This window comes from Coturnix japonica, chromosome 25, assembly GCF_001577835.2.
Source record: "Coturnix japonica isolate 7356 chromosome 25, Coturnix japonica 2.1, whole genome shotgun sequence".
Classification (NCBI taxonomy): Eukaryota; Metazoa; Chordata; class Aves; order Galliformes; family Phasianidae; genus Coturnix; species Coturnix japonica.
Genome location: NC_029540.1, coordinates 1,787,215 through 1,805,906, shown reverse-complemented (window position 1 = coordinate 1,805,906; position 18,692 = coordinate 1,787,215). Strand labels below are relative to the sequence as shown.

General features: G+C 47.1%; 2 protein-coding genes across 3 annotated transcripts; one reads left to right on the top strand and one right to left on the bottom strand.

The window, feature by feature from the left end:
- Positions 1 to 273: 273 nt before the first annotated feature.
- RIT1 (Ras like without CAAX 1) lies at positions 274 to 4,904 on the top strand. The gene is made up of 6 exons (XM_015884584.2): positions 274 to 404; positions 576 to 674; positions 776 to 832; positions 1,013 to 1,086; positions 1,717 to 1,908; positions 2,627 to 4,904. Exons 2-6 carry the CDS (start codon positions 587 to 589, stop codon positions 2,855 to 2,857), a joined length of 642 nt encoding a protein of 213 aa, XP_015740070.1. The 5' UTR covers positions 274 to 404; positions 576 to 586; the 3' UTR covers positions 2,858 to 4,904.
- A 3,595-nt stretch (positions 4,905 to 8,499) lies between these two features.
- Positions 8,500 to 18,515, bottom strand: SYT11 (synaptotagmin 11). Of its 2 annotated transcripts, none has more exons than XM_015884583.2 (4): positions 18,079 to 18,515; positions 14,269 to 15,092; positions 12,352 to 12,472; positions 8,500 to 11,434 (listed from the first exon to the last, which is right to left on the bottom strand). In XM_015884583.2, the coding sequence occupies exons 1-4, from the start codon at positions 18,110 to 18,112 to the stop codon at positions 11,124 to 11,126; spliced, it is 1,290 nt and encodes a 429-aa protein (XP_015740069.1). In that variant the 5' UTR covers positions 18,113 to 18,515; the 3' UTR covers positions 8,500 to 11,123. The 2 variants fall into 2 exon arrangements, with proteins under 2 accessions (XP_015740069.1, XP_015740068.1); XM_015884582.2 differs by having other exon boundaries at positions 12,349 to 12,472; positions 18,079 to 18,497.
- Positions 18,516 to 18,692: the final 177 nt, after the last annotated feature.

Below are 18,692 nucleotides of genomic sequence, written 5' to 3'. Positions count from 1 at the left end.
GGGGGTGGGGCTTAAGGGGGCGGGGCGTGAGTAAGGGATGGGATTAAAGGGGGAGGGGCTTAAGCAAGGGGTGGGGCTTAAACGGGGGCGGAGCTTAGGTAAGGGGGCGTGGCTTAGGGGTGGTGTTAAAGGGGGCGTGGGTTACGTAAAGAGGGGTCGTGGCTTTAAAAGGGCGTGGCTTAAGCAAGGGTATGGGCTCAAAGGGGGCGTGGTTTAATTAAGGGGCGTGGCCTAGCAAAGGGGTGTTGTTTAAAGGGAGCGTGTCTTAAGGGGCGTGGCTTAAAGGGGGCGTGGCTCAGTGAGGGGCGGTCTCCCGTTGGCGCGGCCCCGCCGCCATTTTGGGCTCGGCGGCTGCGCTCCGGGCCGGGCCTTGAGGCGGCGGCGGTGTCACGGAGCGGCCTGAGGTGAGCGGGGAGAGGAGCGGCGGGGCCTCATGAAGGGCTACCGGGCCTCACGAAGGGCTGCCGGGCCTCACGAGGGGCTGCTGGGCCTTACGAAGGGCTGCCGGGCCTTATAGAGGGCTGCCGGGCCTCACGAGGGGCTGCCGGGCCTCACGCTGTTTTCCTCCCGTTCAGGAGCTTTGGAGATGGACGCCGGAGCCCGGCCGGGCGGAGCGGGGCAGCCCCGGGAGTATAAACTGGTGATGTTGGGAGCCGGCGGCGTCGGGAAGAGCGGTGAGTGAGGAGCCGGGCGGAGCTCCGCGCTGTGCCGCCGTTGGGGCCGCGTTGGGCATCGTCTGACATTGTTTCTCTTCCATTGTTTCTCTCCATTGCAGCCATGACGATGCAGTTCATCAGTCACCGCTTTCCCGAGGATCACGACCCGACCATCGGTGAGAACAGCCCCCCCCGACCCGCTCAGCCCCCCGCGGTCGCGCTGCTGTGGGTCCGGTGCTTTGAAGTGGGGCTCCCTTTGTGTAACGTTCCCCCTTTGCGTGTGTGTCGGTGATGAATGAGTTTTGCAATGGCGTTCAGTTCACGTTTTGTTCTCCCCCGACGTGCTGCGGATCCAGAGGATGCCTATAAGATACGGATACGCATCGACGACGAACCTGCCAACCTGGATATATTGGATACAGCGGGACAGGTTGGTGAGCAGCATTGAGTGCATGGGAGGATACAGGGATAGAAAGAACCCCACAGCAATGTGCCTTTCTGTTCTTCTGAGTGGCCTTTAGAGCTGTCTGAATTCATCCTTATACCCACAGCATCGCTGTTGTTTAGGCAGCCCAGGCAGCACTTCATTCATGTGTCACTAACACAGCACACGAATGCAATGGAGATCTCATCTCACTGCCCGCACTCAGCACATGATGTGTATTGGCTGATAGTCTTTGGATTGGTTTGACTCCCTTCTTGTACCTAATTGAAATCTCCTCTTTTAGTTTGATATCTCTTCCCTCAGTCTCCTCACAGCAGGCTCTGCTAATGAGCCCGTCCCCTCCTTAATTACAGCCTCTTTAGTAATTGAAAGGCCGCTCTCAGCTCTCCATGCTGAGCAGCCCCAGCTCTCCCAGCCTGTCCTCTTAGGGTACGTATCATCCCTTGGGTCCTTCTACAGATACAAAATACTTCCTTATGTTTATTTCTTTACCAAGGGAAAGGTGGTGTTGATCCCGTAGAGTTTTGTCCTTTGTGTGACAGGATGAGGAGAGAAATGCTTCCAATTTTGAGCAAATCAAACAACGGTTGTGTTTGTGTCGCGCTCTGTTTGTAGGCAGAGTTCACGGCCATGAGGGACCAATACATGAGGGCTGGAGAGGGGTTTATCATCTGCTACTCCATCACAGATCGACGCAGCTTCCACGAAGTGCGTGAGTTCAAGCAGCTCATTTATCGTGTCCGACGCACCGACGACACCCCCGTGGTTCTGGTGGGGAACAAATCGGACCTGACGCAGCTGAGGCAGGTATGTGGCTCCCAAATAGACCTTCCCACCTGCTTCAGAACATGGTGATAGATCGTGTTCTTAATTCCTTTGGGGTTCACTCTGTAGTATGTTGAACATGAGAGCTGTATGAATTTAAACTGGAGTGCTGAATAGCTATAGCTATATATGCATATAGCATGTAACTACCATGGGAGTGAAATCTTCCAGTTGATGCTTTGAGTTTCAGCTGCTCTTGGGCTTTTCCTGTCTTTATTTCCTTCTTTTAATGGGGGTACGGCACTGCATAAACCCCTTGTAAGTATTACAGACCTAAGGATGCGAGTCTGCTAAGAAAGGAGGTGTAATAATGGGGGTAAGAATGAACAGAAAGGGAGCTTCAGCTTAAGGGAATGGTAACTCTTGTCTGTGGGAAACTGACAGACGTTCATTGTGGGCTGAGGGCTGCTCTCATCAGGCATCCAGGACTATATTGTGGGAAGGGAATACTCTCTGAAAGGCTTTTCTTGTTTGAATAACCAGAGCTTCTGTATCTGCTGAGTCTCCTATGGGTGGTTACGTTGCTTGATGGATGAAAGAGAAGAGGGTTTGTAAAGAAAGATGCAGACATGGGTGGAGGTGGGCAGTTCTGGAATGGGGAGGGTGCACACGCAGCTCTTAGCCGTGAACAAGAAGAGAGGAAGGAAGAACCTGCCTGGTTTGGGCTTTCTTGACAAGTATATGGGGTTTTTTTTTGCAGGTCTCCAAAGAAGAAGGTTCTGCATTGGCACGAGAATTCAACTGTCCTTTCTTTGAGACTTCGGCTGCGTATCGTTACTACATCGACGACGTGTTCCATGCTCTGGTGAGAGAAATCCGCAGGAAAGAGAAAGAAGCAGTGATGGCAATGGAGAAAAAATCCAAACCTAAAAGCAGCGTTTGGAAAAGATTGAAATCCCCGTTCAGGAGGAAGAAGGATTCGGTCACTTGAAGAGAACGAACTCCTCTGTAAGAGAAAACATGGGAGCAGCCACTCGTAACCAAAGCGGTTGAATGACAACATTTCAGCAGTAGGTTTAAAGACTGATGGGACTTGTGTGAGGGGGAGCATCACTCTTAGCCATTCTTTTTTGCTTCAAATGATATTCTCTCTTAGTTCTGGATATTTAACTCGAGACACGGTAACAATTTGACTTCTGTTTGTTGTCATTTTTAGACCGGATTCTCCAAATACTGCTTGTATGTTGGTTACAGATGCTGGTAGGTTTCTGACGCTGCACTTTTTGGTCGCTGCATTGAGTTGTTTTAAGAGGTAAAAAAAAACAAACAAGATGCTGAATTTCTACCCAACTTAATTCAATCCTGTTTCTCAGTTGTTTGCACAACAAAATGTTGCTGCATTCCCATCACCAGAGGAGGATTTTGTTGAGGTTGGATGGCAGTGAGGGGAGATTTGTGCTTTGTTCTCCTGGATTTAGCAAGGAAAAAGTTCACCTGAAGAAGCACTGAGTTCTCAGTGTGTGTTGGTTGGGACCCTCAGCAAGTCAAAAACAGCCAATTCTTGTTCCTCTGGCAGCTCTAAGTTGGCAGCAGCACGTGGATGTGTAGCATCGTCCCTCCATTTAGCATTGATGGCGTTGTTGGAACGTTTGTGGTGAGCTGGAAGCTGCAGCTTTGGATTTTCTGACTTGTTTGTTGAAGTCGTAGCTGCGATGGTTGCAGTGGCGTATTTATTTACATTCAGTTTTATATGGTTGTCTTAAAGGAGACAGTATTATCGAGTAGGAATCTCTAACGTAGTCATTTCAGATTAATCTGTGATAACTGCTTTGTAATGAAGACTGAAAGCGAGGCATTGGGGCCAGAACTGCTATCCTTAATGCTGGTGAGGTTCTTCAGTGCTGCCTTAAAGTTGGGAGCAGTGAATGGGGCAGCACTGCTGGATATTCCCACCCAACCATCAGCACATCCTCCCTCCTTGGGGATAATTTTCCATGTTCTCTGCTTATAGGATTTAAATCCGGAGCTGTTGTTACAGTACAAAAAGCTCATGGAGAGATGGATGTCCGGGGTTGTTTAGTAAATGATACAGAAAATCAGAGATGGGTTTAAAGGCCTTGCACAGAGAACGAAGTGCCTCGAGTCTCTGTGTAATGCTGAGAGCTTAGCAGACTGTAAGTGCGGTATTAATCAAGTGCTTCTCTTAATTGTTGATCCTCCGTGGCAGTTGCTGTTAATCCTACTGACCAAAAGGCCTTGCAGTGCCATCAGAACTGAAAACGAGTTGTTGGAATGGATGTATAAAAAGATCCGGAGCAAAAAAGTGAAGATAATGAACACACAGACCTTTAGGTTTTCTTCTTCCTACACTCCTTACTGTGTAAGATACCACTGGAACTTCAGTGCCTGGTGCTTCTAAGGGAATTTTCTTTGTGTAAGGTGTGTTTGTAGCCAAGCTCAGCATTGGAAGGGATTTCTGTGTCTCTCTTGTTTCCAGTGTAAGGCCGTGCTGGTAATCAACACCAATTGAAAGCAGAGAGAATAATGGGAATGTCAGAGCTCTGCTCAGTTCACCATGCCTGCAGTTGTGCTGTATTGACTGCACTTAACCTGTGTGGAACTGCAGCTCCATGTTGAATTGCTCCATGTTGGATTCAATGCCATCTAAAACTGATAGATAAAAGCCAGGGATGGGCAGTGGGGTTTAGGAACAGTCCTGATTCCTTTGTGGCAATGATGACTTCCAATCTCAGGCAGTGCTGGCAGCTGTGCAGGCCCAGTTCTCCCCATCCCCTGTCTGTAATGTCTGTGCCTTACGTGATCCCTTCAATGCAACATATATGTTTACTAATGCCTTCTATGAGCCTGTTGCTTCTAGAGTTACTAAATCAGAACGGCAGCAAGCACTTTTGTTTGGTTTTTTTTTACAGTGTTATTCAAAAGGAAAACAAAAAAAAGAAGTTTTATTTTTGTCATGTATGAATTTGTACGCGGGATTATTGTTTTATTTGACACAATATAGAGTTTTTAATACCAAATTGGTGTCGGGTGTTTTATTGCATGGTGTGGGATTTGCACCCATGGTGCTACACACATTTGAGGCTGAAGAAAAGCTCGTGGGGTGCTTTGAATTGAGCTCATAAAGTGGTCATCTTAATGTTGGGAGTCTTGAAAGTAAACCAGGAATAATAATAAATGTAAAATAAATGGGTATTTATGGTGAAATGGTGTGAAACTTTAACAACTTCGATGCTTTCTGTCCTTAGGAGTGATGTGATGCCTCAGTGCTGCTCCGTGGCTTGGACTGATCCATCTGGAGTTAACAAGTTAAGTGTATTCAGAGACAGGGAGCACTTTGCTTTATCCCCATCGCATTTCACTGACTGCAGGACACGGAGCTCAGCCTGAAGGAAAAGGCTCTTGGTTTGGTTTTGGAGTACGTACATAGGTACTATGCTAAGATCTAAAGGCAAATTAGAGGCAAATTCCAATTAGGTTTGAGGCAGACATCTCAGGGCTTCGCTTTTAGGTTCATCCCTGGGATTTGGATGCCATGAAAGACTGGTTCCAGCAATGGCCCTTTTGTAAACAGCATGAAAATATCTATGGAATGAAAAAAATGAGCACCGCAGCATTCCCCGAAGTCCATTGTGGTTGTCAGATGCCATTTGTCTGTCATCTGAACAGCGACAGGAGTGTTTTGTGTCCAGCAGCCCATCCCGGTGGAGGCTTTGACCTTTGAGGCAGTCTGTGCTGCAGGAAGTCGGTACCATTGTGTGCCATTGTCTGAGCCCCCAGGAGCTGGGAGAGGCAGCAAATATGTTCTGTATGGCAACAGAGGGGGAGTTTAGTTGCTTCACCCCACCCTGAGGCCACACTTGGAGGTGTTTAAGGCAGAAATTACTGCCATCGGTTCACAAACATCCCCAGGAATGAAGGAATTGCAGCTCAGGAGGGTCCAACACTGCCATGCTGTGTGCAGCTGAGCAGATCTTACTGTTCATTGTCTGCTTGGACTCCACTAAGAGAAGCTTTGCTGTGTTGTGTGGTGCTGATACAGCTTTACTTTCCTGCTTCTATTGCAGGAATGCAGGAGCAGGGCGCCTTCTTGCTGCAGATAAAGGTTGCTGACATGACAAAAAGTTGTTTACAGGTATGCAGAATGGGTAAAATGTGGATGTTAATTCCTGAGTATTGAGCAAAAAAACCCTGCAGATAAAGTCAATCTGGGTCAGGGGAGCGTGCTGCCATGTCTGCTCCTTTACACACCCATAAACGTGGCTGCAAGGACCTGTAGATGTGAGATGTTCCTTTATCCTCCAATACAAACGTTCTGGTTTGCGTTTTGCCACAGCAGATGAGCGACACTGGAATGTTTCACAGGCTGAGGTCATTCCTTGCACTGAGCCTGCGTGAGAAACTCACTGGATGGGAAACGTGTGATGGGGATTTGCATTGGAGCAGCTGAGCCGCTAGATGGCCGACGGTGGAAGACGTGATCAGCATCGTTCTGGATGGGAAGGTTAGAACTGATACGGGTTTCTTTGCTAAATCCTGCTTATGTTTTATATGCTCTAAGAAGAAATAAACCATAGGAATACAGGGAAGCTGTATTTCTGGCTGTGAAAGCTGAAGTTTGAGGTATGTTTTCTAAGGATGACTTGGAAAGGAGAAAAACATGCAAAGTATTATGTGGCTGAAACGTGAAGCTCCCTAAGTGGAACCATTCCTATATGGTATACCAGACCATGCCTATATGGTATACCATACAATTCCTATATAGTATACCATACAATGCCCATACAGTATACCATACCATTCCTATATAGTATACCATACCATGCCTATATGGTATACCAGACCATGCCTATATGGTATACCATACCATGCCCATACCGTATACCATACCATGCCTATACAGTATACCATACCATTCCTATGTAGTATACCATACCATGCCCATAGGGTACACCATACCATGCCTGTATAGTGTACTGTACCATACCATGCCCATACTCATCCTGGTAAGGAGAGTTCCCCTCTGGAATGTTCCTCCTTATGTATTTTAGGGAAGTCAATTGGTTTTTAAGAGCAAACACAATGTACCAAAGGGAGCAGATTCTAAACGTGCCCAAAACTGAACCAAACCCAAATGAAATGGCTCAAGGAGTGTTTGCCCGCTCACTCTTAAATGATCGGTATCCAAACGCTGCTTGTAAACGGGGTGGAACAGGAGGACTGAAGCATAAGGTGCTGCTGGGGATGGATGAGCTATTTCTGACTGCCTGTTAAAGGAAATAGCAGCAGAGCCCGGATCCCGTCTGTCATCAAAAAGTAACTCACATTGCCATGGAAACTGGTCTTGCTCCTGTGTTGAATTAGGAGAGGTAGAAGCTGTTGGAGAAGGAGGGGCCCAATTAATGCTGCCAGAGAAAGATGGCAAAAATCCTATTGATTTCAATGGCAGCATCAGCCAGAGAAGGTGGGAAGAGCGTCTGAGCAGAGCTTCCATGCTTTCCCTATAACGTTTCCTCTTTTCAGAGTTTGTCAGACCCATTCTGCTTGCTTCTTTCCTTTTTCTTATGCAAATCCTTTTGTTTCTGCTTGGGCTGAATGGTGTAAGAACCTGAAATGGGATATTTGTGAAAGCCGGGCAATGTTTGAGGTAGAAGCCAAGCAGAGAGGGGTGAGGTTTTCTTTCACATCATGCAGAGTGTTGGGAGCTGCCTGCTTAGGAGAGGGGTCGACCAAAACCACTCTGCCAACTGCAGTCATTACAGTGATAAATAACTGATAAATAACTGATTGCAGGGTGGGCAGTGAGGTGAGGGTGGGTGAACAGCTTTGTGCTCTGGATGGAGGGCAGCATTTTGGGATATCCTTACCTCTTGGATGTGTTTCTTCCTCCTTCCCAAATGAACATTTCCATCTGCTGGAAAATGGTGTCTGAGGAGCTGTGGCATTTGACTGCGTTCCATTTTCTGGGACACTGGATGATCTTTATGGGCTGAAACCACCGAGATCTTAAAGAGGAGACCCAAAGTTCCCATGGAGCTTATTTCAGGTGTTCAGATTCCTCAGCCACCTCTGGATCCTCATCCTTTGTTGCAGGGGAGGCCACCAGGCCGGGGAGAAGCGTCGTGTTGGAGGGTTTCTGTAGCCACGTTGCTGTGGAAACACAGTTTGGTATTCTGCACTCTTTGGTGTTTTCTAAAGCCGTGGCTTTGTGCCCAGCAGTGCTGTGCTCTGGAGCAGTGATGGGAGCTGCAGAAGCTGCATTACAGAGCGCCGTGCCTCGGGGACACGCCATTGTATCTCACAGTGACACGGACAAAAGTGTTTCTGAATAAAGCAGGCTGGGAATCCAGGAATGCGTCTGAACCACAAAGAAAAGGATCCAATTGCTTTTCTTCAAAGTATTCTTTCACGGACCACGTTCTTTTTTGCCCATTTATTCCCTCTTAGATGCCCACTCACATTAAATTACAGCCACGGAGAGGCTCAGTGATGACAGTCCTTGCATGTGCTGATGTTGCAGTGACAGCAGCTCACTTCAGTTGCTGGGGTTTTGTTCTCTCTCTGTTTTTCAGGTATGTTTGTTTCCACCTTTCAAACACAGCGCAGTCAACCATCTAAAGTGATTTAAGTTTTATTTCCACGCTCAATGTGCGTTAACAAATTCAACATACAAGATAGCATTACATAATGTCAAGTAGCTTCTAGCATTATGCAGTTTCACACATGTTGAGTTAGGATTTTTGCCTTTTTTTTTTTTTCCACACAACGCTGTAACTGTCCAAGTTAATTTTACAATAGAAGACACAAGGTAAAGAATAACCACATCTGGGAGATTTTACAGTGAGTCCGCTGTCACTTACTGTCTATTTTACCTTTTAAAAATATATATAATCTGCACATCTTCAGTTTCCTATTATTCCGGAAGCGTTGGAGCTATTCCTATCTGCCCGATAGCCTAAGACTATTTACCCTGAGCATGTTTCCTTGACAAGAAGTTCATCTTTCCTTCTCAACTAAAGGAATCTGATAGAGATCATCTAGGCTTAACGCATGCTTCTCACACTGAAGGGAGGGGGGGGAAATAAAAAAGGGAACTTTGTGTTGCTTTGTTCTGTTCTGATGATTGGATTTTCTGAGAAAGAAAAAGCTGTGATGATACCTAAAAGTTGAGCGGCTGTTTCCAAAGGAGAGCTCTGGTTTGTGGCTGTAAGGGCCAAAGATAAAATCTGCTGTAACCTCAGGCTGTAATGCTTGTAGTTGGGATTGATTAAACACAAACAGAAGCCGGTGCTTCCATCTGCCACATAGGACTGAGCAATAGAGCTGCAGCTTCAGTGTGACTTCTCTTCTGAAAGAAGATGTGACTTCTCTTTTGCCCAGAAGGAAGTTCAATGAGAAAATGGCTACGAGTGAGAAAATCCAGCTTTCCAAAAGCGGTTTCTAAGGGAGAGATGCCAAAGGTTTGCCAATGGACCATGCACTGACTGTGCACCTGAACAGCCATCCCAGCAGCACTGCTTTACTTTGTGGTTGGAAAGCAATCCAAGTCAGACTTGCTCAAGGATTCTACTTTCATTAGGAAGAAGGTGGAAAGGATCATTTTTCCATCAAGGCTCTAAAACTCAATAGCCAAGTCCTGCAAATATAGTTCAGCGATCTTAGAAGTGTTTAATTACAACACGCTATTTACATTCTAGGTGGCACAGAACAGATGGGCTGCCTGGAAGCAACCACACCGACACCGCGACCTCGCAGTCTGCTGCGTGCCTCCCTGCAAGCTCAGTTCTGCTTTGTGTTTCCATTGGAGAGCACAGAAATGCTTTGAATTTCTGCTGCTTGTTAGGACTATTTACGCTCAGCTCACCAACAATGCTTACAACTAATTACTTGCTGCCAATTATCATCCTTTTGTCTTGAACGTAGGAAGAAGCCCAATCAAGTTACTCACCAAGATCCTCCTGCCTAATAACATCTTGGTGGATGTCGTCTTGCTATCAAGTGAGATTGAATGCAGCTGTTTCCAAACTTCATTTATATATTGGTGGAACTTCAGCTCAGAGCTGCTGAGTGTTTGGGGCTGGCAGCATGAAGCGCTGCAGGCCACATTTATTAAGCAGCACTGTTGCATTTCAGAGATGACAGAACACATATTCCAAGTCTCAGAAGTCGTGTCCTCAATTTCAGAGCTAACTCGAGCTGCTCTGAAATCCTAAAGCTTAACTGCTTGACCAGTCTGACTTGGTGTCAGAACACACTTTGCCCTGCGTTATTCTTTGGAGAGCACATGCGAACTGACTCCCTTTGAACCTAATGGAAGCTCTGTGAAGCCTTTACTTCATGCCTCTCCCCATGCTATTCTCCTATCTCATCACATTACGCTGCTGTTACAGAACTTACCAATCCTGTGGAATGTCGTGATTTAATGTTTAAAAGAACCAGCAAAGAGTTTCCTTAACAAACAGCGCCGTGTCAGGTTTTGTTGGGCCCTTCACACACAGGGTTAAATAAAATGCAGCGTAGTGGAATTAAACCCAGTTCTGGCAGATGGTGGCTGTGCTAATTTCCACATGGCAAAAGCAAAGCGATCCATTTGTTGGCATGTGAATTTTAGATGGGAATCTTTGAGGCTGTGGCCTTCCAGCCCCAAAGCAGTGATACCACAATAGAAGTCTTTTACTACCTGATAAAGACTCTTCTTTTTTTGTCTCTGAAGGAAAGTGCCATTTTCCCCTGTATTTTCCTTTTGCTTTAGTGCAGAATTCTAAACCACCTTAAATGGAAACGTAGTTGGTACTCCCAAACCAGCAAAGAAGAGAACTGCAAGAACCAATGGGCAGGCAAACTAACAAGAAACTAGAGGTTCAACAGCAGAATCCAGAAACTTTGGGAGAAGCCTAATAAAGACAGGCCAATTTTGGTGAATACCAGCAAAGACAGTTCGGCACAAACACAACTTCCATAGTGACAGATAATTGTATTAAAATCTGCAACTTGATATTGGTAGTTATACTAATTTCAGTTTGTATTAGGCATGCAATAGCGTGATTACACTGTTATATATATTTGTGGTATTTTTATGTTTTTTTTTTTTTCTTTTTAATTTAATGCTCTTTAGAATCGTAGTGCCCTGCAAAATCACATCACTAGAGAACCCATCAGCTGCTGCTTCTTATGAAAGTTTAGTTCTACAGCTAAAACAAGGTGTAAGTCTGTTCTATGATCAGCTGCCACAACCTCTGCTAGTATTCGCTCAGGCTGTGCCATTTGGCCACAGGCTTTCTAGGATTCTCACAAACCTCTCTCCAGTGCTCCACACCAGCTGCAGTGATGCTGTGAGCTCCTAAAATCAGCCGTCCCACCACCTCGTTTTTTGTGGTACGGTCGAAATCGATGACCAGGAATTCGATGCTGATGTCAGGAAGGAGATCAACGGGGATGTCGTAAATGAAGGATTCGTTGAAGACGGGATTCAAAGTGCACTTCTTCACGTGGGTCTTCTTTTTTGCTATGCGCTTTCTTCCGTAATAAACATTCACCTTAACATAGGGATCTGTCAGACAAGAGAGACATGAACTAATAACACAGTCCAGCAATGCTCTGGGAAGGGGTGGATGGGTTCAGCTTGCTGATCCAAGCAGAAGTGAATTGTGCACGTCTAGGTTCACGCTTCAGCTCCCACAGTTGGGGACTGTCAGGATTCTCCCACTGCAAAGCAACCAGCTCGCATCATAGAATCATAGCACGGCCTGGGTTGAAAAGGACCTCAATGCTCATCAGTTCCAACCCCCTGCTATGTGCTGCCCAGAGCCACCAGACTCAAGTCAATTTGCACTTTATGTATGCCATGTATATTAATTTAATCCTAATGCTGGCATATATACACACACACACACACATATATATATATATACATATATATATATATATATATACATGTGCTTTTCTGACTTAGCACGAGTTTTGAAGCTAGAAGTGACACCCAGCTGGCAATGTTTGGTTTTTACTTCTTAAATCATAAGCTAATGCATAACATAAGTATCAGGGAAGGATAAAATGTTAGCCTTGCATATTGCATCTGTTCTGTTCTGTCACTTGCAGTGATTCATCACGCTCAGGAGTTTGAGGAAAAGTTTGCAAAGTAAAGACAATAAGAAGAAGTAAATGATCTAAAAGTGAGCTGAGCTTGTAGCGACTGGGAGTTTCCTCTCACATTCTCTTATTTATCAGAATGCATTTACCTTCTGCAACACAATTCCTACCCAACAACCAACAGCTGCTGTGCACTGTTTGGATATTAAAGTCTCCTTCCTCCCCCCTCTGAACCCAGCCTGTATTTTGCTGCATGTTCTTTCAGATGGAAACAACGTTGTGCTGGAGCACCCCCGCAGCAAAGCTATGAATTGCCCTCAGGGTGGCTTTGTGTGGCAGACTACAAACATATTCAGGGTTGGAGAAAATAGCTTCTACCTGAGAGGCCAGTGATATCCATCTTTGGCAAATGTCTGGCTTTCAGCACCACGACGGTCATTCTCTGTGCCGCGGGTTGGTAAGATAGTGAGACCTGCAGCTCTCCTCTGCTAATGCATTTCTGTGAACAAGAAACAGCAATAGTGTATTAGGACAAGATCTTACAAACATGGGGTAATGTTGGGGGTGTTCTCCTTTTCTTATGCTAAAGGACCAGGAAGTTGGAAAATCATCTGTGTTTCATTCTAAATCCATGTTTAGCCGTAGCCATGTGAGGTCTCCAGAAGGAGAGCGAGCTGCTGAAGGTAAAACATCCTCTGCTCTATATACCATGTCTGCTGAGCAAAGCATCACCACAGCCTTCAGTTTCTCTGGGAGCAAACCTGGGGTCATGCTCAGAGAAATGAGCACCTCAGGGTTCCTCTGAGGTCTCCTCTGGAGATGCTGTGGTTTCTGGGAGCTCTAAGTTCACTGATTTCTTTTGGAGGTTACACTGGTGAGCACCTCGAGCTCCTTGGGCACACTTTGGGAGCTCCACCATCAGTCAATCCTACACCAGAAAATGATGAAGACAAAAAAGAAACTATTCTATTAAACTCGTCATTCATACTTCCAAAGAATAACACTATTAAGATTATTAGCTTTGGTTTCCAGTCGGCACTCATTAACTTCCAGTGAGATGGCGCTAATTTCAATTAAGTTTATTTGCTATCAAGGAAGGTGGTATTGGCAATGGGCGTGAGATGGTGTGGTGTAGGGAGCACAGCAGTGACAGCACTGCAGAACTCAAACAGCTGCTTGCTTTAAGCTCAGCCATCAGCATCCTGCCCTGCCCCCTCCATCAGCATCTGCTCCTTTTAACCCCCCCTGCAGTGCAGATGGGGAAGGAGGTCACAAATGGAGGATTTGCTTTGTTTCCAATAGAAACATCACCACAATAAACGTTAAATCTGTTGTTTTGAATGCTGATGCTTAAATTAATTGGAGAAAATGGTGTGCGCAGCTGGCACCAAGGTAAATTTACTTCTAGTTACTGCTGCATATTAAATAACGTGCACAATTGATCACATCTATTTTTTAGTGTGACCACTTTCCTCAATTTTTAACCTATTACTTGTAGAACTTACAGGACATGCAGTCAATGCACTGAAAAGAATACTTTAAAAACCCTAATGCAGAATGTAAAGCAGCCCCATCGAGGTGAGTCTTCAGGCTGCTTTTCTTTCCAGTCCACAGCACGAGACATGAGAGCAGGATTCAGTTCATTTGGGTTTTAGATATCTACACTGGGTAGATACACTTCATCCTCACATGGGAAAAGGAGGGGGTCGATGGAGGTGGGATTGATCTGAGCTGCTCCAGACGTCTCCCCATCCATGTTTTGTAGCAGCCTTTGCTGGTGATGCTGATATATTTTCAATGGCTTACAGCCTACGGTTACAAATTAGGTAATTACAAATGGAGGTGTCCAGAAGGGTCAGATGAATCCTTCTCTAAGTGCGATCTGTCTTTGCAGAGCAGGATATATTGTTACTCAGAATTGGTTTAAAAGGTATTCAGTGCAACTCTATCTCTAGCTGTTCTCCATGAACAGCTCGGACAAGGATGAATGTCCCTTTGTCACAATGCTCTTTTATTGGGAGTGGCATTCCCCATTTCTGTGCCCCTACAGTAACTGTGTTACCAAATCTCTATAACCACACAGCAGAGAACTGCCAAACTAAAAGAACATGGTCAGATATTAGTAAAATAACATACATAATAACATACATCTGTGGGAAAAAAAATGGGTTTCATAACTAAGAATGGTGTAGTCTCCGGTCTGGCCTCACCAGATCACTGAGGCTCCCAAACCAGAAGAACTGGGACCAAATGCAAAGCAAGGAAAGCTCAATGACACGAGATGAAGTTACTCACCTGTATGTTCCTTTTGAGAATCTCCCTGGTCAGCTGAACCTTCCCAGTGCTCGGATCCACTCCCGCAAGGGGCACCATGACTTCTCCAATCACATCATCTCGAGAGAAGCGATCGAAACTCAACACCAAGAAGTGAAGCACCAAATCCTGGAGCTGGCTGTAGGGGATCCCATAGAAGGTGAAGGTTTCATCAAAGACCGGATCCAGCGTCTTGCGAAGGACGCGGGTCTTCACGCGATGCCTTTTGTCGGGAAGAATGGTCATCTTGATGTATGGGTCGGAGCTCTGAGTGTGCTCATCCATAACTGGCAGCCCGTGAGCCTCCTGGATAGTAACCACCAGGGCTTTTTTAGGGAAGTTATAGTCCACTGAGAAAGTCAGTTCACCCAACAGGACGTCCTCCCCTGGAGAAGATGGGGAGGAGGTTTTACTTCCACCCGGAGTGAGGCTTTGATCTGGGCTTAGTTCATCTCCATAATCTACTTTGATCGGAAGCTGATCAATGTGAGGAGCTGCATTTGGCCCATCTGGAGCCTTATCAGAGCCTACCAAGCCAGATTCAGCAGCATCCACCAAAAGGTTTCCCCTCCCAGCCTCCTTAGGAGCTCCATTCTTGTCTCTCCGGATTCGATTGATTTTCTTCTTGTTACTCAGGGTCTCCGGATAGATGCTGATGCCTTTTAACATGTGAATGAATTTATACGGTGGGGTTTTGTGCTTTTTTTCTGCTTGCTGGTGACAGCATGTCCACACAAAAACTGTTACCGAGACAGAAACCACCAGGACAGTAGCACCAATGAGGCCTGCCACAACTGGAGAGACATCTGTAGGGGAGAAAAGCAGTCAAGAAAGAGCTGGAACTTCTTTGAGTGCCACAGCCCCCCAGGAGGGAGCATACCTGGGCAGGGACTCTATAGCATGCTATTCATTAAGCCTAGTATCAAGGCATCCCTAGAATAAAAAGTTAACTTGTATTTCTATGGACCCAACCCTGGATTATTCAGAAATTGTCATAAGATTATTCATAAATTGTCCCTTATGAGTAATTCAAACCTTGAACTCTTTCTCGTGTGAAAATCTGGTGTTTAAAAGCAATGGACAGAATATCCTCTTTTTGTACGTAGGGATTATTTGATATTTTGCTAGAGTTTATGTGTCAGTTGGGTTCTTCAGCAATGTCAGGCCTGAACAAAAAGGCACAGTAATCATTTTTAGCAACCAAGCTCGTTATTTTCTATTTATAACCATTGCTTTTGGAGATGTATTATCAAACACAAAATGAAACCAGTAGTTTCCAGCTCCCCAGTACATTATATTGACATATACAAGCAATTTAGTCAAGGGCCACCAGGATAATTAAAGAGCTGGAGCAGATGGAGGGTGGAGAACGGAGAGCAGATGGAATATGAGGACAGCTTGAAGGAGCTGGCTATGCTCAGCTTTAAAAGAGAAGGAAAAGATCTTCTTCTTGTGCCATGAGACGTTCACGCTGCGGTCGTATCGTAACAGGGGAGAGAAGGGAGGGATCCTCAGCCCCAGCATCCCTCCTCCTATGGTACAGAATGCATTTAGTGGGTGCTGCTTATAGAACCAAAGCTCAGGATTAGAAATTAATCCCCATTCTGACATCCCTATTTGCTGTTGGACAGTCGCCTTCTGCGCCACGTTTCTTTGACCCCTCAGAAGTGAGAAGGAATGAGGAGGAGTGTGAAATTCAGTTTATTTCAGAAGTAAACAAGCGGCTGCTTCTGCTGTATTCTCTCTATAGCCTAAACATCTTAACACTAGAATATTACCACTAAAAGCAATGGTATTTTGAAGCATATTAAGGTATCGGTCTTAATATGATTGTATTATTGCTTGACTAATCAATTTTCCCCTTTATTTTACTCTTTCTTAAGCAAACTAAACCCCCTCTGCCCCATCTTTTTCCTCACAAGCTGCACACTCTGCTGGCTTCCATAGGAGAGCCAAAAAATCATCACAACAAGAAGTGGAACAGCCACACAGAGGTGAGCTCACCTGATTGACACCTTCTCATTCTGCACTGCAAGCAACAGAAATTCATCATCTGAATTAATGCTTCAGCTACAGACAACACCCGAATTTGGTGCTTTCTCTGCCTTTCCTGATATCATACATTAAGGTTGCAAGGCAAGAGGACAAGAGAGAGCAAAAGAACTGCCAGGCTGTGATCTGAGTACCTCATAGGCTGAGGGAAATCTGATTTTCCCATAACAATAAATCTCCTTCTTTGGGTTGGATGGAAGCCTTCCCTTCCTGCAGCACGATGTCTTTCAGGTGCTGACTGCCTCCATCAATGCACATCTTCAGGCCTACAGCTCAAAGCAAGGGGCAGAATCAACGCTGACAAACACTAACACACATCTTTGCTTTGCTTATTTCACATTCCCTCTTCGAAATGACCCAAATGGTCTTTAAGAACCAATCTGAAGGCAGTACAATTCAACACACACATCTTAAAAAGCTTCAGAGCACACGCAGGAAAGGACAAAAGCCCAAACTCTTTTCTTATTCTGACCTCATGTTTTCGTGTGTTTTGTTCCCATTGTGTCCTCAGAGAATCGGCTCTTGTACCTTTATTTCCCAATAAACAATTTCAGCAGTCACATCAGAAAGCACCAAACAAGCCACAGCCATTTTTTTCCTCCCTCTAAATCTCAAGTTGGCTCTCACAGCATCTCATGGTGTCTCTTAATTAAACACACACACAAAAAAACAGCTTTTATTTCAAGCCGTCCCCACCTTGTTTTGCTGGATGCTTCTTCCTGCATTTAAAAGGAAGAGCACAGAACAACCAGCTCTGCCCAACGCTCCTCTTCTCTCCTGCCTGGAGACTCCCACTTTACGTAATGCTTCCATACATTCATGCTTTCTGTTCCTGTAGTTCCTCACAGCTGTGAGCTGCCTCCCAACTCCTATCCATGAGGTTCTATGAGTTCATGCACAGCTTTAAATGCCCATTTAAAACAGCACCGCGGCCCATTTTGTCCCTTCTCTCCAACAGAACCCCATTTTTATTACCAAAATGCAGCATTTATAGAAGATATCTTTGCTTTGATGCGATACAAAGAGCTAAATGGAACCCAAATCAATCTCTGGGGCATGGAATGATGGTTTTGGCTAATGAGAGATCATTGAAAACTTCATTTTAATACCAATATTTGCTGATTACACCCTGATGGCCAGTGCTGTGGTGATGGCAGTCCAGCAAGTGGAATACAGACGTTGTATATAAGGGATGCAGGGCATGATGCAGGATGGATTAACGCTATTAAAAGCCTTAGAATTTAAAGGAGACGTGGTTAGCGATAGGTGCCGAGGGAAGGTCGCTGAGTGCTGGAGGACAGAACGAGCAGCAATTGGGCTTTGAAGGGCTATAGGAACCCAATGGACAGACCGTTCGGACGGATGATGCCCCGCCGTTCCCTCGGTCCTCCACGTCCCCGCCGAACGCTGCAGGTGGGGGGTGGGATAACGACCCCGCCCCACCCTGGCCGACCCCCCCCAGCCCCGTTCGGCCTTCGGTAGCGGCGCCGCAGCCCCGCGGCCCCCGGGGAGGAGCGAACAAAGGCCGGGCCGGGCGCGGCGCAGACAGCGCGTCATGGGGCGCTCGGTACCGGGGCCGGGCCTCGCCCTCCGCATCATCACCGCGGCCAGGCCCGGGCCGCTCCGAGCCCCCACCTATGGGAAAAGGGCCGGGGGGGGGTTGGGAGGCGGCGGGCAGGGCCCGGCACCGGGGGAAAGGGAGGAGGAACGGGGGACTCCGGGCAACCCGGCCTCACTCACCGAAGCCGGGATGGACGCTGGTGATCTCCGCCATGGTCCGCGCTGAGGCGGAATGCGGCAGCCGGTGCGGAGGCTCCGCGGTTCGGCCTCCGCCCGGAGGATGCTCCGAGCCCGGGATGCAGGAGCCGCCGACTGGTCCCCGATCGGCGCAGGCCCCGCCCGGCCCCGGCCCCGCCCCGCCGCCCCGCCCCGCCCCGGAGCCGCCCGGCGGTGACTCGGCAGTGGCGGCGCTGCGGCCGCGGCTCCGGGCGGCGGTGACGGGGAGCGGGGCGAAGGCCTTGAAGGGCTGCGGTGCGTGTGGACGGAGCCCGCACCCCGCACTGAGGAGACGGTGCTGCCCGCGCTGTTTGCGGGTTCTCCCCTCACGGCTCAGCCCCGGGTTCCGCCGCCCTCAGTACGGTGGTCGCGTTAAGATGGCGACACTCGGTTTCCCCCCCTCGGGCGGCGCGGAGGGCGGGCGGCCCTCGCCCTCCAACATGGCGGCCCTCGCCCTCCAACATGGCGGCCCTCGCCCTCCAACATGGCGGCCGCCCCCTCAACATGGCGGCGTCTCCCTCTCTCCCCCCCCCCCAACATGGCGGCGCTCCATCCAAGATGGCGGCGCGGCGCCTGCG

Bases quoted from the DNA above. Each gene is read 5' to 3' on its own strand.
- RIT1 (XM_015884584.2), top strand. From the start codon at position 587: ATGGACGCCGGAGCCCGGCCGGGCGGAGCGGGGCAGCCCCGGGAGTAT. The intron at 675-775 runs GTGAGTGAGGAG...TCTCCATTGCAG, and splicing joins CGGCGGCGTCGGGAAGAGCG to CCATGACGATGCAGTTCATC. The intron at 1,087-1,716 runs GTTGGTGAGCAG...CTCTGTTTGTAG, and splicing joins TATTGGATACAGCGGGACAG to GCAGAGTTCACGGCCATGAG.
- SYT11 (XM_015884582.2), bottom strand. From the start codon at position 18,112: ATGGCGGAGATCACCAGCGTCCATCCCGGCTTCG. The intron at 12,473-14,268 runs GTGAGTAACTTC...TCTTGTTCACAG, and splicing joins TTCTCAAAAGGAACATACAG to AAATGCATTAGCAGAGGAGA. The intron at 11,435-12,348 runs GAAGCTATTTTC...CTTGTCTGACAG, and splicing joins TATCACTGGCCTCTCAGGTA to ATCCCTATGTTAAGGTGAAT.